This window comes from Acomys minous (assembly GCF_964271855.1).
Source record: "Acomys minous genome assembly, chromosome: 16".
NCBI lineage: Eukaryota > Metazoa > Chordata > Mammalia > Rodentia > Muridae > Acomys > Acomys minous.
In genome coordinates, this window is record NC_140498.1 from 93,098,349 (window position 1) to 93,122,569 (window position 24,221).

At 52.7% G+C, this 24,221-nt stretch overlaps 1 protein-coding gene across 4 annotated transcripts in view; it reads right to left on the bottom strand.

The window, feature by feature from the left end:
• Positions 1-23,941, bottom strand: part of PXN (paxillin) — a 50,175-nt gene extending 26,234 nt beyond the window's left edge. Inside the window, exon 1 of one of the 4 annotated variants that reach the window (XM_084762182.1) lies at positions 23,755-23,941. In XM_084762182.1, the coding sequence (XP_084618308.1) occupies positions 23,755-23,767 (13 nt within the window). In that variant the 5' untranslated portion in view covers positions 23,768-23,941. Of the gene's footprint in view, positions 1-21,063; positions 21,201-23,754 lie in introns of those variants that run through there. The other 3 variants (XM_084762183.1, XM_084762181.1, XM_084762179.1) reach the window with 3 other exon arrangements.
• Positions 23,942-24,221: the final 280 nt, after the last annotated feature.

A 24,221-nucleotide genomic window follows, 5' to 3' on the forward strand; every position in this document is an offset into this window, starting at 1 on the left:
AATGCAGGGTAGAATACAACCAAAAAAAGACACGTGACCAGCCTGCAAGAAGGCCACCAAGCCCAGAGCTGGAACCTCGAGCTAAGCAGACGTCAGCCCTCATGGTTCCTGACTACGGCTCCTGCTTGGGTTGGCTCAGCCAGCCTGCCCTCCCAGCTGGCTACCCCAGGAGACCAACCAGGGCAGAGCAGGGTGGGACCCACCACACCCCCCACTTTGGATGTTATTGCAGGAGACAGTCTGGAGCTTGGGGAATCCAACCCAGCAGAATGGGGACAGATGGTAACGGCAGCGCCTGGTTGTGATGCCCAGAAATATCACACAGGAAGTCCCCAGTGTACACACAGGGAACATGCCAAAAGCTTGTTTGGAAGTTGGATTCTGGACTCTAAAGACAGCCTTCTAAAAGAAGTCACATCCTGCAGGGAGGCTGGGCAGCTGTCAGGGAGACAGCTCACCTGGGTGGGGCCAGGCTGGAATAAACCTGGAGCACCTGAACTTCCCTTTTGGTGTGGAGCACAGCTGTCCAGGATGCTTCTGGGTCAACTTCCCTAGGACAAATGGGACAGCTGTGTGACTCTCACAACTCCTTCACAGCTGTGAGTCAGGGAGCCTAGTCATTAAGCAGGTGACCTCTGTTGGAGCAAAGCTGTCAGCCAGGGCTACCATTTCTCCTGCCAGTCTTGGAGCCCAGACAGGAAATGGCCAGCACACTCGTTAGCGGGCTGCACTACTGACTGTCTGTTCTAAGCCATTTCTCCTTTGCAGGCACCCCAAGCTGTGACACCTGCCTCCTCGGATGTTACTCCTTGGTGGAAGGCCCACTCCATTTCTTGAGACATGTCTAGCAGAAGTCCAAGCAGGGATAAGAATGGTCCAATCTTGCTGGGTGTGGTGGCGCACACCTTTAATCCCAGTAATCAGGATGCAGAGGCAGGCGGATCGCTGTGAGTTCGAGGCCAGCCTAGTCAACAAAGCGAGTCTAGGACAGCCAAGGCTACACAGAGAAACCCTGTCTCGAAAAACAAAAAACAAAAATAAAGAGTGGCCCAATCTCCCTGACCATGAGAAAGATTTCCTGTTCCACACAAGGACAAATTTCAAAACCAGACACAAAGAACAACTGTAAGTCTGGCCTAGCACCTAGGTCCTCCACAAAAAGGCATTATGGGAAGGGGGCTGGGAGGCTCCCACACTCCCCTGAGGATCTATAGGTAATCAGTCAATGGTTAGGGGAGGGAAAGGCAGTCTCCTCTATGGCAGAGCCATCAATAAGTGTTCACGCTCCAGTAAATAACCTCTTACCTATGCTCCTGTCAGCTGCCCTGACAGAACTCACTAGGTCACTGAGAGGAACAAAAACAGTAGAAGGGCAAAGGTGAGTGAAGTCGGGCAAAAGGGAGTCTTGGGGTAGATATGAGAAGAAGACATTATATACATGTTTGAAAATGCCATACTAAACATTATTACATATAGTCAATATGTACTAAAAACATGAAAAAGTCACTAGTGACACTAGTGACTGTTATCCTAAGAGCCGAGGGCAGCAGTATGTGCGTGTATGTGTGTGTGCATGCGTGCGTGCGTGCGTGCGTGTCCCCATATGTGTGTGCATGTGTGTGTGTTTAGGAAGGGGGGTAGGGTAGGAAGTTACAGCTGCCTTTGGAACAACCAGATCCTAAGAGCTGGTGGGCAGGCTGGACAGAGTGTCCAGCCTGTTCTAAGCCACCATCACCAGCTCCAGAGTGTGCCTTTGTCCCTAACACTCTACTCTCTGAGCCCTCACCTCTCTGAGCCATCTACCTTTTCCGTGGACTGGGAATTACATGGGCACTGGCGGCCACAAAGACTTCCGCCATCTCTCTTAGTAATGACTTCTGCTTCTCAAGCAGCACAGCAGGATCAGAAGCAGAGGCCTCCAGGTAAAGCCTGCAAGTGAATCGCTTCATAGGTGCTTGTGCTAAAGAAATCCAAAGAAAGCCAGCAAGACAGGCCAGCTGGTAAAGGCACCTGCCACCAAGACTGAAGACCTGAGTTCAAACCCCAGAACCTGGAGAGAACAGACTGTTCTCCCATCTCCACATATGTGCCATGCCATGCAAACACTTCTACACACACACACACACACACACACACACACACACACACACACACACACCAGGCCTGGGCCCAGCACTTAGGAGACAGAAGTGGGCAGATTTCTGTGAGTTCCTGGACAGCCAGGGCTACATAGAGACCTTATCTTAAATTTAAAAAAAAAAAAAAAAAAGCCGGGCGTTGTGGCTCAGGCCTTTAATCCCAGCACTTAGGAGGTAGAGGCAGGTGGATTGCTATGAGTTCAAGGCCAGCCTGGTCTGCAAAGCGAGTCCAGGACAGCCAAGGCTACACAGAGAAACCCTGTCTTAAAAAACAAAAAAAGGAAAGAAAATAAATAAATAAATGAGAAGGAAGGAAGGAAGGAAGGAAGGAAGGAAGGAAGAGAGGGAGGGAAGAAACAACATGAAAACAAGATTTTTAGCTTCCTAGGAGCTAGCAACACAGAAGTCCATACAGATGGCTCCTGATAAGTGGAAGCTTTGCGGACAGTTTGTCAACTTCACATGAGCAAAGGCAATACTGTACACTCAGCAGGAAGCATGTTAGAATCTGAACAGTTACCTTTCCTATGCACGTGGTTGGCACGTGGTCCAGCGCACTCCTGAGCGGCTGAGCAGTAGCAAGGACCCCAGCAATCCTGAGGGAGAAGAGCGGGCGCCCTGCTGGGTACCGGGTGCTCGGCTGCAGCGCTCAGCAGGCTAGCTCACGGAGGAAAACACTGCAGTGTAAGCCTGAGCTGGTCAACCGCCCACTAAAAGAGGCTGCTTTCTTTGGATGCAGCATCGCTGCTCACTTATCCATGCACAGCCCCTGCCTGGCTGTGGCAGCTGTGAGTCTGTAATAGATTCATGGAAAGTGCTATTTTCTTAAAGAGCTCTTTGTTCACGTATTTTATGTACATGAGTGCTCTGTCTTCGTGCACACCAGAAGGGGGCATCAGATCCCATCAGAGATGGTTGTGAGTCACCATGTGGTTGCTGGGAACTGAACTCAGGATCTCTGAAGAGCAGTCAAGTGATCTTGACCACTGAGCCATCTCTCCTGCCTCAGCCTGTTATAAATGAGCCTGATTTGTAATCAAGCACTAGCAAGGCCTCAAGCCCCAGCTCCACCACCGGCCAGCGCGGCACCTCTGGGCTGCTTCCGAGACATGCTGCTGGTCCCTCCTACACCCTGTGGGGTCCCATCTGATGCAACAAGTAGGACAATAAGCACGGAGCAGAGCTGGAGGGCCAAAAGCCGGCAGTCCACTGAAAAGGTGAGCCAGAAGGGAAAAGAGCTTGCTGTCAGCCATGACAACTGGAGTGCGATCCCTGGGACCAAGTCCCTCAAGTTGTCCTCTGCTGTCTATACCACACCACACTCACACACATACAGAATAAATAAATAAACTGTAATAAAATCCTTAAACGGTTTTGGTGCCAATCTCACTAGGTGATGCCAGGTGACAGGTGAAAGCTGAACAGCTGTGCCAACCACAGGTTGACACCCCTCACTGCCCGACCTGAGCAGGTTTGAGAGAAAGCCCAGTCCTGCAGTATGAACTGCAGAGAAGACTCTCTGAAAGGTGTCAGCTCGACGCTCCACACCGTCATCGGCTCCATTTGTTGAGATCTTAGCAGGACTTTGTGGCTCATCCCTATAATCCCAGAGTTTGAGAGGTGGAAGCAGAAAGATTAAGAGTACACGGCCAGCCAGGCATGGTGGCGCACACCTGTAATCCCAGCACTCGGGAGGCAGAGGCAGGCGGATCTCTGTGAGTTCAAGGACAGCCTGGACTACAAAGTGAGTGCAGGACAACTAAGGCTAACATAGAGAAACCCTGCCTGGGGGGTGGGGAACCAGTACAAGGCCAGACTGGCAGGAGTGGCGTACCACCTTAATCCCAGCCCTTGGGACAGAGGCAGGCAGGTGGATCTCTGTGAGTTCAAGGCCAGCCTGGACTACATGAGATCTTGTTTGAGGAGAAGGAGATATGCGACTAAAGATGTAAGACCCAATTAAAAACTCCAACCTCTCTCCCTGACTGTACAGCCATTTCCAAGTCAAAACATCACTAAGCTCGGGATGTGGAAGCCCAGTGCACATGGCCAATAGCAAGAAAGATATTACTGGTCCCCTTGGGTGCCTGGTCCAAAGCCAGCCTCCCAGCCCAGTGCACTCCCAAAAGACATGTGCTCCCAGCAATGCTGGCACCAAGGAAGGAGTCTAGGGTGAGTCTAAGCCCTCCCATTCCCGACTCCAAAGTTCAGCCTTTTGACACAGCTTGCTTAGGACTCACTCCAGAAGCCGTGGACGTGAGGAGTGACAGGTACCACCTCCCGTGTGGCCTACACCCGGCCCAGCTATCTTCTTCTTCCTACTGGCTCAGCTCAGCTCCCATCCTGGGCAGAAGGACTAGGTGGTCCCTAGTCTCCCCTCTCCAGAGAAAGGATAAAGATCTTCCCCCAGACCCCAGGAAGGAAGATGATTTTTACAGCAGCCACTGGCATGGTGATGGCCAGGAGATCTGTAAACCACGTCGTATGTGGGCCCTACCACATTACTCTGGGGAGAAGGCTCCCAATGGTCATAGCGCAACGGAGATGAGGAAACCACAGCCCGGTCAGGGCTGACAGCATGGCCCCGTGCTTCACGTTTTGAAAATGAGTGTGGTGCTTGGGGCTAAGGCTGTTTTAGCTTCGTGTCAGCCCCAGGTGAAGGGAACTCCGGGAATAGGCCATGTCGTCACAAGGACATAAAACAGAGCCCATCTTATTGGGTCTCCAGTCTACCTGCTTGCTCTGCATCTGTGCATCAGAGGCAGCCTCCATACCTCCATACTCAGTTGGCGGCCCCCATACCTTCCCTCTGAGCACAGGAAGGACAAAGACACAGGCTCTGTCCCAGAGAGCACTACCTCGTGGGAGCCTATTAGAAGGGGAGGAGGGGCAGAGGGGTGAGCGGAAGGCCAGGAGAGGGGGTTCCAGGTAGAGCTAAGAACAACCTGGGCAAGAGAACAGAGCTCCGAGTGCAAGTCCCAGCTTGGTGGAGAGGAGTCCAGGGCCCAGGGCCTGCAGAGTCTGGACTTACAAGGGCTTCGACAGAGAGCAGTTGGCAGGGGAACGCAGGACCAGGCCTGCCTTTTGGATTGCTCAGCCAGTGTGTGCAGGCAGGCTGGGCGGGAGGCAAGGCTCAACCTCAAGAACAAAAGTTGCAATGCTCTAAAAGAAACAAGAAAAAAAACAAATCAACAAGACCTGGTAGTTGAGTGGATGTGGAGGAAGGAGGATGCCTCCTCATGTGTGTCCTGCAGGAGGACAGACCGCTAGCAGCTGCGACAGGGAGAGAGCAGGAACAGGTCCATGGGAGGAATCAGAGTTAAGGTAGCAAGGACCGGAAGGGACACAGGAAGGAAGAGGCTCGGTGGGGGCAAGGAAGGCCTTTCTCTCACTTAGCCAAGTCTATGACTCTCTCAAGGGCCTGAAAGTATTTGGAAAATGACGTGGTGCTCAGTTTGCCCCTGCTGAGGACAGGTCATTCTACTGGCAGGCCTTGGAAAATTCGGGAGGCTGCACACAGGCTCACCAGGGCGTCCTCTCCCTGCTGCTCCCTTCTGCACAGAGGGCAATCCCTGCAGTCCACAGGCACAGCTGGCTGTGCCAGGAAAAGGGCTCAGCTAGGCTCATTATCAGGGGAGCCAGGTCCTTCCTGCTACAAGCTGACCCCGGAGGCACTTCCAGGATGTAATCTCAGACCCCCTGCTCTCACGGAAACTGAACACGGAACTGCAGGCTGAGCCTGCAGAGTTGTTACCTACACAAAACCTAGCATCACCAGAGGTTGACAGGCACCCACATCCCAGTCTCAGCTCCGCTGCTGGAACAAGGCTGCCCCTAAGAGGCCCCTCTATGGAGGAAGCACAGAGCACTGACCATCCTCGACCTTTGATTCAGGCTGTTTGACTTGCTTCAAAGATCCAATTAGGAGGATACGGGGTACCAAATCACAGTGAGTGACCAAATCCCACAATGAGTGCAACATGTGCGCATACATGTACATACATGTGTCCCCTCCCTCCAGGCTCTGCACATGCCACCCCTTCCACAGACCACCCTCCAGGCTTCCTTACCAGGCTAGATCTTGTCTTCTCCATCAACTCTCAAACACCTCAGTTTCCCCTTTGGCAACACAGGGATTAAAAGTGTTCAGTTTGTCTACCTAATGAAAAAGGCATGTGCTGGCTTTATGCTGGGAGCCTCTTCTGTGAGAAGCCTGAAGACATTGCCCAAGATCAGCCACTGACTTAAAAGATGAAAGCCTTTCTGAATGTCCACGTCTGTCTATGGCAACGCACCAAGGCAGCCAACCTCCTCTACGCGTCCATGTTCTAAGTAAAATAAACTTGAATAACAAATAGTACCAAGTACCACTCCTCCCTGACCTCTCTGCGCTCACAGTTTAAGGCCCTTTCTCCTCTAAGCTCCCGAGCATCCTGCTCTTCCCTGTTGAGAGCACTTGTCAAACTAGTAGGAGCTGTCTGTCACTATCTCACAGCCCCTGAGCAGCCTAGGGAGGGCAGGGACCACGTGCTCACACCTGTCAGCCTCTCTAAGCATTGAAGGGAGCCTGGCACAAACAGGCAGATGTTCAATAGACACTACAAAAGACATGAATTAATGACCATGGCCAAGCCACTTGCTGCAGCAGACATCTGCCTTCCTACCTCAGTTCTTGCCACCCCTTGGTCTTCCTCTGTGAGCACTCCACCTCCTGCTCCTCCTCTCTGAGCACTCCACCTCCTGCTCCTCCTCTCTGAGCACTCATATGTGGGAAGCTGGGATAGGAGAGCGACAGAGAAGCAGGGTCTCGCCACCCTAATGCTCCATCTACTATGATCTAGTTACCGCCCCCTCCAGCCACACTAACCCAACTCTGAAAAAAGAGAAAGCAGCTGGGTGTGGTGGTGCACACATCTTTAATCCCAGCACTAGGGGAGACATGGACAGGCAGATGGATGTGAGTTCAAGGCCGGCATGGGCTACAAGGTGACTCCAGGACAGCCAGGACTATACAGAGAAACCCTGTCTTGAAAAGCAGGGAGAGAGGGAGAGAGAGAGAGAGAGAGAGAGAGAGAGAGAGAGAGAGAGAGAGAGAGAGAGGGAGAGAGAGGGGGGGGGAGAGAGGGAGAGAGGGAGAGAGGAAGAGGGGGAGAGAAGAAAGCAAAGGAACACTCCACAAGACTCTCTGGCCGCAGCATAGCCCCTTGTGGGTACTTAAGGTTCCAGCTCACTGTGTGGCCTGCCTGGTCTCCTTCAAAGTGGAGGAGGGGCGCTCACTGCTCAGGAATGAGGCAGGGGGAGGGAGTGTGGGCACAGGCAGAGCCAGGGCCTGCCGCTGGGCAGCACCTTGGCCTGGCACTGAGGGAGGAGGAGGGGGGCATTACCCAGCAGCAGCCCTGAGGAGCTGGTCACGCCTATCCACCAAACACAGTGCACTGCTGGAATGTGTGGGCAACACCTGCATGGGCTCTGCCATGGGACGGAGTCTGACGGGATCGCTGACTACCATGGCCACCCAGGAAGGGATGAACTACAGAACGTGAGTTAGTGAGGCTCAAGAGAGCACCAGCCAGGGAGGAAGGCTTGTTGTGTTTTGTTTTTGTTTTTCCAGACTGGTTCTCTCTGTGTAGCCTTGGCTGTCCTGGACTTGCTTTGTAGACCAGCCTGGCCTTGAACTCACAGCAATCCACCTGCCTCTGCCTCCTGGGTGCTGGGATTAAAGGAATGCACCACCACCATGCCCAGCTGTAAAATACTTTTTTAGAGGAAAAACTGGAAAGGAAATGAGAAAAAATATGTTTCACATTTTTGTTAAATTCTTTAGAAGGTTGTTTTTTATTTATTTTTCGAGGGTGCTGAGGACTGAACCCATGGATCTCTGGATCCCAAACAACATGCACACTTCACTGACAGTCCCAGCCAGCCCTCCCTACGCTGCCCCCACACACACACACACTTCTTTTTTTTTTCTTTTTCTTTTTTTTTTCTTTCTTTTTTTTTTTTTTGGTGTGTGTTGGGGGACAGGCAGGGGGAGACACAGACACAGAGACACAGAGAGTCAATCTCACTATGTAGCTACCCTAGAACTCACTCTGTAGACCAGGTTGGCCTCAAACTCAGATCCACCTTTCTCTGCCTCCTGAATGCTGGGATTAAAAGTGTGCACCACCACCGACAGGCAATTGAGAACGAAATTTAAAAGGCATGTGTTTTATAATGTATGTAGGGGAAGAATTATGATGACAAAAATTTCTATAGTAAACAGAAATTCATTATAAAAAGAGAACTCTACATTAAACATGCATTGTAAATTATGGTTTGAAATCAACTGATAAGTTAAACCTGAAAACCATTAAGATAATAAACCAGTAAGTTCTAGCTAAGTAAGACTAGAGAGGAGAAAACAGAATCCTAAAAACAATGACTCCAAAGGCAGAAAGAGAAAGAACAGATGGAGGGAGCAGAGGACACAAGACAAGATGGGGGCTTAAACCCAGCCACACTGGCATTTGCTTAAATGTTAAAGCCTACAGCTCAAATTTAAAGATAGATGTTATCAGACTAATTAAACGAGGCTTAAATTATGCTGGCTCTAAGAAACAAACTGAATATAAAGACAGATTCAGGGCTGGAGATATGGCTCAGCCGTTAAAGGCTCGGCTCACAACCAAAAAAGCAAGACAGATTCAAAGGCAACGGAGGACAGCAGCTACGTGGTGTGGTGCTAGAAAGGCCAAAGGCCAGGAGGTAGCTCCTCCCCCAAAAGTTAAAGTGTAACCGGTGTCACCCCTTGACACTGAGAGACTGATAGACGGGTCCCTTGAGCCTAGGACTCCAACCTGGGCAGCACAGGGAGCCCCTGTCACCCTGGAGGAGCGACGGCTGCTAGGGAGCCCCTGCTGCCTCTGCTGCGCAGGCAATTCTAGACCAGAGCCAAGCTACAGCCAGAGCTCTGACAGGCAGACACCAGGAAAGGAGGGTGGGCAACCGCCCCCTCCCCCCCCCCCAGCAGGGTGATTATGGGCCACAGTGCGAAATCCTGGAGGAGGTGGGGGCTGACTTGCTCAGAGATTCAAAAGAAAAGGCTCTCAAGTTCAAGGGCCAGTTCTGACGCCTGGCACTACAAAAGGAACTTCCTGCGAGGAGGGCTGGGAGACTAGGATTGTTTCCAGATGAGAGTCTGCCACCACGGCCCAGCCGCTGTCCTCGCAAGGCTGTGGAACACTCTATGCCCATCTGCACAGAGCCAGGCGTCCAGGCTGAGGTCACCTCGGCAGGTGCACCCAACAGGGGAGGGGGACGGGGTAGAAAGTTTCAAGTGCTTCTGTTAATCACCGACAAGGTAGGACTCCAGAGTAAAAGAGAAACTTGGTAATTATGAAAGGATGTCTCCTTGAAGTGAGCATTCTTAATGTGTCGCCCAGTAACAGGGCTTCAAGTAGAGGAAGCAAAATCTGACAGAACCGAAAGGGAAAGGGAAACAAAGCTCAATAACTGAGGAAAAGCCCTTCACAACGAAGCAGAGAGAAAAAGTAAACAACTCAAGCACTGGCAACAAGACAGGGCGAGCAGGCTGCCTTCCTCACTGAGGCACAGAGCAGGGAAGACTGGGCGCATGGCAGAAAAACGCTTCCCCCTCCCCCTGGGCACACGGCAGAAAAAAACGCCTCCCCTCTCCCTCACCCCCTCACCCCGCCATCCCCCACCCCTCCCCAAGCACAACCCCCAAGGACGCACAGCTGTTTACTCTTGACTTTGCCCCAACCTCATAACCTGGTTCCGCCACTCTCCCTTCTCCCTCCCACACACCGCCAGGGCCACTGCCTCAAGGGCAGCATGGCCAGGCAACTCCATATATCCACGGCGGACTTCCACATATACAAAACATACACACACACACACACACACACACACACACACACACACACACGGAGGACTATCTTCCCCCAGTCCCTCCTACCACCCTCATGACAAGTGGGAATCAGGGCCCATCATGACCAGAGGGCTGTGTGGGCCCACAGGTTAAAACACAATCTCCAAGGCCATGGTGGCGCACGCCTGTGATCCCAGCACTCAGGAGGCAGAAGCAGGCGGATCGCTGTGAGTTCGAGGCCAGCGTGGTCTACAAAGTGAGTCCAGGACAGCCAAGGCTACACAAAGAAACTCTGTCTCAAAGAAAAAAGAAAAAGAAAAAAACACCTGGCTAGAGAGATGGCTCAGAGGTTAAGAGCACTGACTGCTCTTCTAAAGGTCCTGAGTTCAATTCCCAGCAACCACATGGTGGCTCACAACCATCCACAATGAAATCCGGTGTCCTCTTCTGGCCTGCAGGTGTTACATGCAAAACAAAAAAATGTAACAAAAGGCAAGAGGACGCACCCCAGCACTCTGAAGTCATGGGTTCAATTCTCAGCACCGCCATTGGCTGTGGGGCACAGGTCCACAATTCCAGCACTGAGGCAGGAGGATCAGAAGTTCAAAGGCATCCTTGGCTACAGGGTGAGCTCAAGGCCCTCCTGGGATGCATAAAGATCTTGTCTCAGAAACAAAAACAAGAGGCCCATCCAGCAAGGCCTTCGGAAGCCGACACTGGAACAGAAAAGTTAGGCAGCTCCGACTGGAGGAGGCAAGGGGGCAGAGGGGCTGTGCGCACTCTGGGGAGTCATCCCAGGCCATCAAGGCAGGGAGAGGAGTGTACAGAGCCCGCAGAGGCTGACGCTCAACAATGTGCCACCAGTTGTGTCTGCCATAGCCACAGACAGCAAAGCAAGTGCCTTAGTGAGTGCATGAACCTTGACACCTTGGCCCACACTCGGCCTGAGGGCGAGGCAGGGAACAGCTAAGCTGCTGCCTGGTCAATGGTTCTACTCAGAGGCACAAACAGGAAGTTTGGAAACCAATGACCACAAGTGACAACAGGAAGCCTTGACAACCGCCTCCAGGTGACACTTGCTTGTTCATGCCTGGCCCTTTCAGCAGACTAACCTCACATGCTGACTTCTGAAGAGAGAGAAGGCAGGAATTCTTGGACAGCTCAGCATATGGCAGCAGATGCCATCCGAGGTAGGAAAGCAAGGGCAAGAGAGGCCACCAGCTGTCCAGCAGCTGCCTCAGCCCAAGTGTGTAGCAAGGCTGACATTCAGGAGGATGAAGAGACCACACACCCACTCCTGGGGGCAGAGGACTTTCCAGACAGGCAGCACATGACCAACAGAGCTCAGGCTGGCAGCCAACGAACAAGTGTAGAGGTGCAGGCACCGGAGCCACTCCGTCACACCCGCCCCTAGAGGCCAAACCAACACGCTGCCCTAGAGCTCCTCTGGGGTAAGAAGGCACCCGGATTGGCCAAGGAGCCACAGGAAACTGAGTGTGGGCCACGGGATACTCCCATTTCCACCCAAGGAAGAGGAGTGTTGCTGGAAACAGACAGGAAAGGCCTGCTCAGGATGCTGAGCTACCTCAATCCTAAACAGAACCCAGGGCAGCCCAGAAAAGATCAGCTGCCCTGCAGAGGGCACGGCCACTGGGCCAGCTCCTGTGTGTGTCTGTATGGAACACACTATGTATTCCTGGTGTTTACTGAGGCCAGCAGACAGCAGTGGATGCCCAGGGACTAGAATTACAGGTTGTTGTGAGCCACCATGTGGGTTCTGGGAACAAGGGCTCTAAACTGATAAGCTGTCTCTCTAGGCCCTGTAGTTTCGGTTTTTTGAGACAGGTTTCATTCTGTATCCCAGGCTGCCCTGGAACTCAAGGCAATGTCTCTGCCTCAGCTACCCGAATGCTAGGATAATGGGTATACGCCACTGTGCTCGGCTTACCTCTCCCTTTCCCTACTACTAAAAAAGCCTCAGTGGCCACCGTATTCTGGGAGGCTTCTCGAATGTCACAGTTCAACTCTGACAGCCCAGGGCTGCCCTGGAAGTGGATCCCAGAACTGCTTGCTGTGGCAGCTCTCAGATGTCGGCACTAGGTGAGTGGCTGGTACAAGCCAAGCTAAGGAGCAGCTACCAAAGAATCTCAGAAGAACTAAAAATGCCACATAATGAAGCCCAACCTCACACTCCCAGCACACCTCCAGGGCAGAGCCCCGCGGTGCCGTGAAGGGCCAGGTTAGGGTCTCCTAGGCACCCACCAGAGTCACATCTCCACGGCAGCTAAACAGCCCAGCAGGCACAGGTGCACTAATGCCCACTACCAAGGCCAAAGGTGCCTGGTAGAAGTTTAAACACTGAGGGCGACATCGAGAGCCAAACCCTGGAATAGAGTCTAGATGATTCCAAGACCCAGTGTGAGCCAACACTCAGGGGAGTTTACGGCAGGTATGGTGGAGCATCTATCCCCGGAACACCAGGACTCAGGAGGCTGAGGCAGCTGGACTGCTCTGCGCTTGAGGCCAGCCAGAGCTACAAAGCAAGACTCTGGTTTTTTGTTTGTTTTGGGTTTTTTGTTTGTTTTTTGTTTTTTGATACAGGGTTTCTCTGTACCCTTGGCTGTCCTGGACTAACTTTGTAGACCAGGCTGTCCTCGAACTCAGAGATCTGCCTGCCTCTGCCTCCCGAGTGCTGGGATTATAGGCGTGCGCCACCACCGCCCGGCTCTAGCAAGACCATGTCTTAAGAAACAAAAAATGGGGCTGGAGCAAGATGGCTCAGTGGTTAAGAGCACCATCTGCTCCTCTAGAGGTCCTGAGTTCAATTCCCAGCAACCACATGGTGGCTCATAACCATCTATAGTAGATCTGGTACCCCCTTCTGGCCTGGAGGTGTAGGTGTAGGTGGAGCACTGTATACCAAATAAATAGAAACAAAAAATGAGGCCGGGCATTGATGTTGTAATCCCAGCACTCAGGAGGCAGAGGCAGGCGGCTCTCTGAATTCAAGACCAGCCTGGCCTACAAAGTGAGTCCAGGACAGCCAGAGCTAGACAGAGAAATCCTGTCTCAAAAACCAAAAACAAACAAACGAGCAAAACCAACAACAACAACAACAACAAGAAACAAAAAATGGGAGCTGGAGAGATGGTTGAGCAGTTAACACCAGCTGCTCTTCCAGAAGACCAGGCATCAATTCCCAGTGACCACACGATGGCTCACAACTGTCCTCTTCTGGCCTCTGCAGGCATGAAGCATCCACACACATGCAGACTAAACATCCACACATGTTAAAAAGAAACCAGAAAGAGCTGGGTGATGGTGGCAGCACACGCCCTTAGCCCAAGTACTCTAAAATAAATTAAATTAAATAGAAACAATATATTGGTGGAGAATAAAGTGCTGCTTGAGAAAAAGCTCCTGTCTTCTGGATGTTGAGGGCAGAGGTTCCAGTGAGCAGTGGTGACCTGATGCAATGGCAACACAGCAGCACAGGCCCAGGGAAGCAAGTGGCCTGAAGAGCCCAAATCCAGAGACTGCTCACTGGTTTCTCCAGCGGAGGAAGCGGTTTGCTGAAAGGCTAGACTCACAATGGGTATCAACAATTCATTCTCATTTACTCACCAACCACCACCGAGTCATAGCTATTTACTGAGCAAGCGCAGCGAGCACAGAACATACCTGATGGGTAACAGGTGCCCTATCCTCAAGGAGCCTACATCAGAAGACAAAAAGAAGTCTGGAACTCGCTCTGTAGACCAGGCTGGCCTGGAACTCACAGAGATCTGCCTGCCTCTGTGTTCCAGGTGCTGGGATTAAAGGCGTGTGCCACCACCTATTTCAGTTGAGGTGTTTTGTTTTGTTTTTTCTTATTAAAACTTTATTAACAGCTGGGCATGATGGCACACACCTTTAATTCTAGCACTCGGAAGGCAATGGCAGGCAGATCTCTGTGAATTTGAGGCTAGCCTGGTCTACAGAGCAAATTTCACGACTTAGGGAAGCAGAGACAGGAAGATCTCTGAATTTGAGGCCAACCTGATCTACAAAGTGAGTCTAGTATAGCTACACAGACAAATCCTGCCTTGAAAAAACAAAAACTTTGTTAAAAATCCTGGTTTATGCAGGTGACGGTAGTGCATGCCCCGAGGTACACAGATCTCTCTAAGTTCAAGGCCAGCCTGGTCTACAGAACAATTTCCTACAGAGCTACATAAAGAAACCCTGTCTAGGAAAAAAAGAAAGAAAAAAACAGGTTTATGCCAGGTGATGGTGGCACATGCCCTTAATCCAGCACCTGGGAGGCAAGATGTAGGGAAATCATAAACTCAAGGTCATCCTTGGCTATATAGAGCAAACCTGAAACCAACCTAAACTACACGAATCTCTGCCTCACCTCCACCCCCCCACCCCCACCCCCAGGGAAAGGGGTGCTACTGGGAGGGGGACTCAGAAGGAGATGGGTTGAGACCCAGAGTCCTCGGGTAGAGCTCCTTCACCGTGGTCGGCACTGGTGCTGGGTGTGTCCCACCCCCTGTGAACTGCTGTGAACTTCAGTTTCGCTTCCTCAATTGCAGGCTGGGAAAACGGCCTCCTGCCTCAACCTTATGTCCGTTAGCTAAACACAGGCCAAGAAAAGAGCAGGGGCCGTCAGAGATCCCACAACAGCCAAGGCCTCCGAGAGACAGGGCAAAAAGGAAACGCACTGGGTCTTTGCTGGCTTGCAAACCGGAAGAATCTGGACAATAGAATCCACGTCAGGGGTGGAGACAGCAATTTGGGAGTTGCCAGCACAAAAGTTCTAAAAGAGGTCATGGAAGTAGATAAACAGCAGAAAAACAGCAAGTCCAGAGGAATCTCCAGGGTAAAGGGGAAGGTGGCTCCCACTCAAAGCAGCCAAGGAGGGAAGGAAGCGGGAAGGACGTGCAGCTGAAGGAAGGACAAGAAAACACATCCACTAGGGTAGGAAGCGGGTCAGCAGATGGGTAAGGATGTCCCAGGCTGTGTCAAACCCTGAAAAAGAGGGAACCAGATCAGGGGGCCAAGACAAAGAGAGAGACACTGGGACCACCAGGCCACAACAGTCCAGCGGGCCAAGCTGATGCAAGTGGGCGGGATCAGGGAAATAGGAAGGCAAGAGGGCTCAGTGGGTAATGGTTTGTCACCACGCCTCACAACCTGATGATATTCAGTCCCCGGGACCCACACAGTAGAAGGAAAGGGTAAATTTGAGCAAGACAGCCTAGTGTAGCACATACACAATCAATAAGTGTATGTAATTCTTAAATAAATGTAAACAAACAAATGTAAATTTAAAATTAAAGACATTTTACTGAGAAGGGGCCAGCCAGTAGGAGGCTCAGCAGTTAAAAGCACTGGCTGCTCTTCCAAAGGACACAGGTTCAGCTCCCAGCACTTGCATCAGGTGAGTCTCAGGGGCCTAGACTCCAGTTTAGAGGGATCTGACCCCCTCTTCTGGCCTGTGTAACGCAGCTGCAAACACAGGGTGCACACACAGACATGCAGGCACATATACAGCAAGTAAAATTAATAATCATCCTGCTTTAAAAAGGGAGGGGGGCTGGCTGTGAGAATGAGTAGACAAAGAGACCCTTCCCTGAGGGCCCTTCCGCCGCGCGCCCAGCACCTCGCGACTGCCTGGCCACATTATAGTCTTTTCAGCCTGCTTCCAGCGGGGCTTCTCTGGTGCCAGGTCAAGAGCTCTGAGGCTCAATCAAAAAGACCCCCTGGCACTGGGGTAGGGTAGGTCAGTGGCAGAGGGCGTGCTCTGCAAAGGCGAGACCATAGGCTGGATCCCCAGTAATACAGGAGATGGACTGATGTCCCTGACCTATGAGGAAGGAGCCCCAGTGGTTTCCGCCCACCTTGCTCGGCTCACCCAGAGTCCTATGATTCAAAACAGCTGGAAATATATACCCTGAGCTCCTCAACAAGAAAACAGACCAGAACACGGCTGCTTCTGCCAAGTGAGTTCTGAATAAGCTGCATTCCATTTCATTAAAACAATTACCTGAGCTCCAGCCAAGGATTACATAAAGCTTCCTCCAGGCCCGGTCCCCTCCCCCATAAGACACACATCAGGCTGCCTTTCAGATGGGCTGTACAAGGCCCTGACCCACCATGTCCAGACCTCGTCAGGAAGCCTCCACGATCCCCCTAAGTAGCCATGCTGATGGACAAACACCCACTCCTACCCCACTTCCTGAGGGCCTGTTGGCAGCTCAGAATGTTTCTGTTAGGCACAAGGGCCCTCAGCTCTCCCTCAGGGCCACTATGCTAGACTACAGCCATCCTCACCACCACCACCCACCAAAAAGCTGGAAGCCCAAGTGGCCCAGCTTTGACTGAGCACACTCTACACGTGGGACCTGGGGAATGGAATCCAGGAGAGAGCTGAGAACGCTGGAGAACCGGAAGGGCCAGACTGAGCTACATGTACCAACTGGTGGCCCTATGCCCGCAGGCTAACTATGCTGGCCAGCCACAGAGACGAGTTTATGACGTGAGGCAAACACACACACACACACACACACACACACACACACACACACACACACACACACACAGAGACACCGCCCCCAAGTCCCTGGGCTCAAACTGCCTGAAGACAAGCATTCCTGCTCTACAGCCCACCGGTCCAACTAGAGATCAGCATCTCTCTTGTCCTGACCCTGTCTGATAAATACCATATCAGCCAAAACAACCCGCTGGGGAGGCAGGTCACAGTGCTGTGACCTGTGCAGAAAAAAAGAGGCAGGATTAGAGAGACAGCACATTTCTACAGGTGCGAGGAGTCATGTACAACTGGCCCTTTGCACCCACAGGTCCCACATCTGCAGACTCAACAATAGAAGACCAGGACATCTAAAAACCACTGCATCAGCTAAATGTAAGCACAGAGCCATTTTGTTGTTGTTTTGTTCTGTTTTGTTTTTCGAGACAGGGTTTCTCTGTGTAGCCTTGGCTGTCCTGGACTCACTTTGTAGACCAGGCTGGCCTCGAGCTCACAGCGATCCACCTGCTTCTGCCTCCCAAGTGCTGGGATTAAAGGTGTGCGCCACTAAGCCCGGCTCAGAATCCTTTCTTGTCCTTGCTCCCAAAACAATGCAGTAGAGCAGCAATTACAAGCACTTCTATCAGCCAGGTGTTCTAAGTGATCTAGAGATGCTCTCAGTCGTGCGGGAGGGGTTGCCCATGAATGCACATACATGTTCATATATGTGAGGGCCTGAGGCTATGTGGAGACCAGAGGTTGAACAGTTATCTTCTGTTTCCCCCTTGTTTTAATTGGACAGTAATTTATTGAGACAGGTACACAGAGACACAGCACATGTGTGGCATTCAGAGGACAGTTTGTGAGAGCTGGTTCTCCTTTTACTGTGTAGGACCTGAGATCGCATTCAGGCTGTAGGGCCAAGCGGCAAGCACTTTACACACTAAGCCACGTAGCCAGCCCCCATCTTACTTTTTGAGACAGGGTTTCTTGACTAAATTTGAAGGCCATTCATCGCCTAGCTGTTCAGACTGCTGGTGCTGGGCATCCCCCTGTCTCTGCATCCCACACATACCAACACACTCTATCATGTGGGGTGGCTGTGAATCCAAACTGGGGTCCTCATGCTAGAAAAGCAAGCACTTAACCCACAGAGCCATCCACTCAGCCTGAGGCAGTTTCAGTTTTAAAGTTCACAGGAAGGGCTCTGGGGCATCGCTCAGTTGGCAGACCGCTTGCCTAACTGTACACAGTGCTAGGTTCGTCCTCCCTCATGCACACACTGGGCTGGGAAGACTCTTGTGGTCCCAGTACTTAGATGGGGAAGTGAAGGCAAGAGGACCAAAAATTCAAGGTCATCCCAGCACTCGGGAGGCAGGTGGATGGCACCGGAGAGATGGCTCAGTAGTTAAGAGCACTGGCTGCTCTTCCAGAGGACCCAGGTTCAGTTCCCAGCATGGCAGCTTAACAACTGTTTGGAACTCAAGTTCCAGAGGGCCTGGCACCCTCTCACAGACATACTTACAGGCAATAAATAAGTAAAGCAAGGAACCATGCATGCATGCACACATACAGAAATTTTGTTTACAGGAACGTGAGTATGCAAGACTTCAGTATCTAGAACAGGGAAGCTCCGGGCCAATCAACCCCCTATAGTACCTGTGACTTTTTTTACTTGAGTTTTGATTTTCGTTTTCTTTTTTACTATATCACTTAAAACTAACTTGTAGAGATAGGCGCTGCGGTGCACCCCTCTAATCCCAGCACTCAGGAGACAGAGGTAGATGAATCTCTGGGAGTTCCAAAGCCAGCCTGGTCTACAGAATGAGGTCCAGGGCAGCCAGGACTATATGTGACTATGTTTAAAAAACAAAACAAGGCGGGGCGTGGTGGTGCACACCTTTAATCCCAGCACTCGGGAGGCAGAGGCAGGTGGATCGCTGTGAGCTCGGGGCCAGCCTGGTCTACAAAGCAAGTCCAGGACAGCGAGGGCTACACAGAGAAACCCTTTCTCAAAAAAAACAAAACAAAAAAACATTTTTGCCGGGCATGGTGGCACACACCTTTAATTCCACCACTTGGGAGGCAGAGGCAAGCGAATTGCTGTGAGTTCGAGGCCAGCCTGGTCTACAAAGCGAGTCTAGGACAGCCAAGGCTACACAGAGAAACCCTGTCTTGAAAAACCAAAAAAGCAAAACAAAATAAATAAATAAATAAATTACAGGCTTTCATGACACTTCACTCCTACTTTCCCATGGCCCTAAGAAACACAATCTTCTCCCATAAACCACAATACCACAATCACACCCGAAATAAGCATTAAAGGCATCTCCAAGAGAAGACTTGGCCCCTGGGGCTGTGGTAGGTCGTCCTAATGGCACATCTGCCTGCTACTGGCCCTAGGGAGGCCTGTGCTAAGCCCCAATGGTTAGGCAGCCAGTCAGCTGGAACCGTATCAGGATATGAACGCCTATGCGGGCAGCCAAGAGGCAAGTGGACAGAGGCTAATGCGTGCTGAGGACACAGCCTTGACCTTTCCTTCAGTGAGCGGCTTCATCAACGTTCCTCAGCTTTGTAACTCCGCCCTGCAGCGTCTCCTGTCCCCACAGACACCCTCCAATCCCTTCTTCTGCCCAACCTTTCCAGTTTCTTTTTGTGACTGTGCCTCACTATGTGGCAGCTGGCCTGGGACTCCCTATATAGACCAAGCTGGCCCTGACCTCACAGAGACCGGCTTGCCTCTGCCTCCTGAATGCTGTCCTTAAAGGCGTGTGCCACCGCAGGAAACCCACCTTGACATTTCTGACAGCTTCTCCGCTAGGACTAGGATTGCTCAGGTGACAGAAAATGCATGTGCCTGAGTAAGACAAGGCTGTGCCTGGAGGGCAGGGCAAGGCTAGTGGTACAGAGCGGAAAGCTGCTGCCTCAGAACCACAACTTCTGGCGGCTGTGCAAAGGGGGCAGGTGGTGGACGGGTGGCTGCTGAGAGCAGCCCGGAGCTCTCTGTCTTCAGCAGGCATGGCCATCAATGCCCTGGTCAGCTCCTCCTGAGTAGAGCCAGTCCCCAAGAAAGGGCCAAACAGAGGGAGCCTGAACAGATGAAGGGAGCCACAAAGGCCTATAATTTCAGCTGATCTGGAAGCTGAGGCAGGAGATTTACACATTCAAGACCAATATGGGCTAACCAATGAGTTGACAACATGATGAGACTCTATTTAAAATACAAAGCAAAAAAATAAAATAAAATACAAAGCATAGCCGGGCCTGGTGGCGCAAGCCTGTAATCCCAGCACTCAGGAGGCACAGGCAGACAAATCTGCTGTGAGTTCGAGGCCAGCCTGGTCTACTGAGTGAGTTCCAGGACAGCCACAATTGAATGTTGAACCTTGACTTTCGAAAGCAATCTTTTGTAAATGTGCTCTATAGATGTTATTTTTATTAATGAGGGCACTGAGCCCAGAACAGCTCAGTAAAAGGCTAGAGTGACACTAGGAAGAAGGTCTTCAGTATCTCCGGCCTTGAAACAAGGACCTACACAAACTATGAGGCCACCCAGGGCCTCAGCAGTGGCTCTTGGCCTTTGTTAGACCCCTCCAGCCGATGACTGGCCCACTCTCCCCAACACGTGGCCATCCCTGAAGAAGCTGAAAGGAACACTGCGGTGCTCCCTCCTAGAGCCGCCGTCACCCATGATGTGACAGAGCCACAGCTTCCCACACCACCCACGGATCCTCAGCAGAAAGGGATCTGCCTCAGAATCAAATGCAACCCAGAGGCCCTTAAATGCACCCCACAAAACATCCACCAGGAGGGCACCACTGCTCCACCACCAGCGGCTGCCTCTGCCACAAGCCCAGCAACTCCCCTAACCCAGGCCTGACACACAGAGGTACCACATACAGGCAAGCCCTAAGATCGGATTTTCCATGGAAACTGGGCGGCTCTGTGGCCCAGAATGCCCCAGGCAACTCCCTTACCCCCCTAGCATCACCCCTAAATACAATGAGGCACTGTTTTCCAAAGGGTCAAGACTGCTGAGAAGCTGCAAGGAGACGTTTCCAGATTCCAGCAGACTGGACACTGCCAACAGCTGGCTGTGTCCCACACCGAGTGGATGAGAAGGCAACGCTATGGAGCCATTTCCGGGGGACCTCCCTGCCCTGCAGAGCAGACAGTCTAAAGGTAACGATCAGTTACCGTCAGGCCTTTGGGTTCGCCCCATGATTACTAACCAGCTCCCACTGCCTTATTACCACAACCATCCAGAATCAGAGCAGTCTAGGTTCAAGCCCCAGCTCTGCCACAGAACTTCCCTGGCTCAGGTTTCTCCATCTGTGAAGCCGAGATTAAAAACACCTCCCTCTCAACAGTTATAGTGAAGAGGAAAAAGGAAAAAAAAAAAAGTGCTGAGCACAGCGCCTGTCTCCGGTGGAGCACGAGGGATGGATCATCGTCAGGCCGCACTGTGGTCACGGCCTCCCCAGATACATTAAGTACGTGAACAAGGGGAGCGGAGAGCCAGGGCAGAAAGCACGAACGGAGTGCATCTGTGTTGTGAGAACTCTGTCCAGGAAACTCCGGCCAGAACTTGAACAGGATGAGCTGCCGGCCAAACCAGCGTCTAAGCTCTAATGAGAAAAGCCGCCAAGCAACCGCCCGACAGCACAGAGCGTAGGGAGCACACAGAGAAGGGCAAGACGCACTGTGTTTATGTTTTTCTGCCCAATGAGCTATAAACTTGTAACTTATTAAACAGCACATGGTGACTTTCTCCTCACTGGCCACTATGGGGAGGGGAAGATTCATGCAATTTATTTATTTTTTTACCCTTAAGCCAGAAAACACAGCTATTACGGAGGCTACGCCACCCACATAGCCTTATCACCTTAAACTACCCTCCGTGTTAAGCGACCGACCAGGAGGTTCACAGCTGAGATCTCTCTTGGGAGACAAATAAAAACAAGAGGCTGGCCACCATGTCCATCCTAACTTAGGAAAACAGCTGACGGGCAGTGTGCTGAGCAGCCATCCAGACAGCTGACCGCCTGGGCTCAGAAGCAAATTCCTCTCCCCTCCTGAACACACACACACTCCCCCCAACCTAAGCTCTGGTCAGCCAGGCGTGACCGGCCCTCTGAGAGCTAAGGAAGTCGGGTACCATGGATCAAGCAACTGGAGAGTCTACAGGAGGCAGCAGAAGCCACAGAAGTCGCCCGCCGCTGCCCCTCGCCGCCGCCCCTCCCGCCGGGGCCTGCTTGCCCCCTCGTACAGGGACCAGGCCTCAGGGCGTGGATAGGTCTGTTTTTTTGGCTGTGCAGCCTTGGGCCAGAGCATCAGCCTCTCTTGGTCCCTGTTTTCTCAATTTGTTAAAAAGGGGTAGTGGAGACTACAGTGGCCTCGGGGTGACCTTACAGGAAGACTGCAGGGAGGAGAGGGCAAACCCAGGCGTGGGTAAGTACGCTGTAAACAGCGTATTATGATTCCTACGATCCCCATCTGCCAGAACACGCACTTTCCTTTCAAAGACGACTCAGTGTCCTGGCCCTAAATGGAAGACAGTCAGAAGATGGGAATTCCGGACTCCGCGGGCTCTCTACAAAGACTCTCTCAGTCCTTCAGACAGCATAAGGACTGCCCCCAGCATGTGAGCCTCTGTGACTGGCTTCGGCTCCCTAGTTCCCATCAGGGAAACACCGACACCTTCAGAAGTGCCTATCCAAAAGCACTCCCCCACCACCACCACCAGCCTCCTTTCGGCTTAGGTATTTTTATGTGGAAAAATTAAAATTAAAAATACCTGCCTGAAAAAAAAAAACCTGCCTGGAAGCTATGCCAACCTTGATGCTGAGCCCGACCCAAAGGCGTAACTATGCCTGGCAGCCACCCGGCTCTGTGAAAAGAAGCAGGACCCAGCACCAACGCCAGCTTAAGAATGTTCCAGGGCCTCCCTGATCCCACAAGGAAGTCCAGCGCCTACAAGTGTCCCACCTTAACTCCATATCCTGTGCTGCCTGAGAGGCCCCTCAGTCTTACGTAGTGAATCTGGCTCCTGGGAGCCAGCGACACGGATGGCACCAGTGGTCACACAAGCCATCCACAGTCCAGAAAGAGAAGACAAGGCTCCTACAGAGAAGGAACTTAAACGCTTCCCCCACCCACCCAGCCAACACACACACACACACCTCCTCAGCTGAGGGGCCCTAGGAGGAGGAAAAGACAAGGGATCCTTCACGCTGCTATTCACAGGGTTCGCGGAGCATTCCTAGAACCTTCGAATCAAGCCCCACGGGATTAGAATCAACTTCCAGGGGACTCTTTCTTTCCTCTGTCCTAACACCAGACCAAGCGTGGACTGAAAAGAACTGCCTCCGGGCTCCAATAACATGAGGACAGTAAAAACTCTGTTCTGAGCCTCCTGTCCTCCTTACCTATGGGGCTTCCTTCCGGCAGGCCTGATGCTGGGGGGGGGGGGGGACCTTGCCAGCCAGGACACGTTCAGAGACGGTCATACCCCGAGGCCCACTCCGGTCCTCATTCCTCTGGCATTTTACCAGGGTCTGGTAATGGTGGGTGAGAGGGCGGGAGTCATAGGCCACCCCCCACCCCTCAACTTGCTTTCTAAAGTTTAGACTTGAAGAGGAAGGACCGGTTTGTGAATGAAAGGCTGGTCCACACTGGTCACCAACACAGAGTGACTAGACTTGAGGCGGGGGTTGGGGGGATTGGGGGGGGGAGGTATGCTGTACCCTGGGACACTTGTCATTAGAATGGGGGTGTGGTCGTCACAAGCTCTTCTGTAGCTTGTGATGTGAAACGGGTTGGCTCTAGAAAGGGGCTAGATGCCTGAAGCGAGGAAGGGGGTTCCAGCCTGCCAAGTGGGGAGGTGGCCTGGGGAGGTGGCCTGGAGGGAAGAACAGATGGGGGGGTCACATAGATAGAAGGAACAGCCTCTGAGAACGGAGTCCCGGAGGCAGCCGCTCTCGAGTGGGGGTGGGGAAGCGAAGTGAGGGTCCCGCAGCTGAGGGGAAGGTCTGCCCGGGGAAGCGAGGCGCCTTTCCTCGAGGCGGGTCCCCTGAACCCAGTGTGGGGTCGGGGTCCTCAGGCGACGCAGCCACGAGAGGCCCGCACAGCCCCGGGCCGCAGGCACTGCAGGGAGCCGAGCCGGGCGCCAGGGTGGGATCGCCGGCCGCCGGGCCCCGACCGCTCCGCCCTCCGCCTCCCGCACTCACCCAGGTCGTCCATGGCTGGTCCACACACGCCGGGCCCTGGCTCGACGACGCCCTCGCTGACCGTCCCGGGGCTGCTCCTCGCCGCCCCGCAACTTTTCCGCCGCCAGCCTCGGCCCGGAACGGAACCCGCTGCCGCGCCGCCGCCGCCACCGCTACCACCGCCGCCGCCGCCGCTGCCGCGCGCGCCCGCGACAGGCTGGCCACGCCCCCGCGCGCACGCTGGCCACGCCCCGCCGCCGACCCCGAGCACGCCCAGTCCCGCGGGGGGCGACCGCTGGGCGTGGTGGTGGCGCCCCCTTGCGGCTGAGCGGGTGGAGGCGTCTCCGGGCCTCCCCGAACCCCTGCGTTCTGTCTCCAAGTCTGACCCACAGACAGACTTGTCACTCCGCTAGAGAGTCGGTTTTGTCCACCTGTCCATCTATTTGAGTCCCAGTAGGGTTACCTCCCAGGAGGGTTAAACCGGCAAG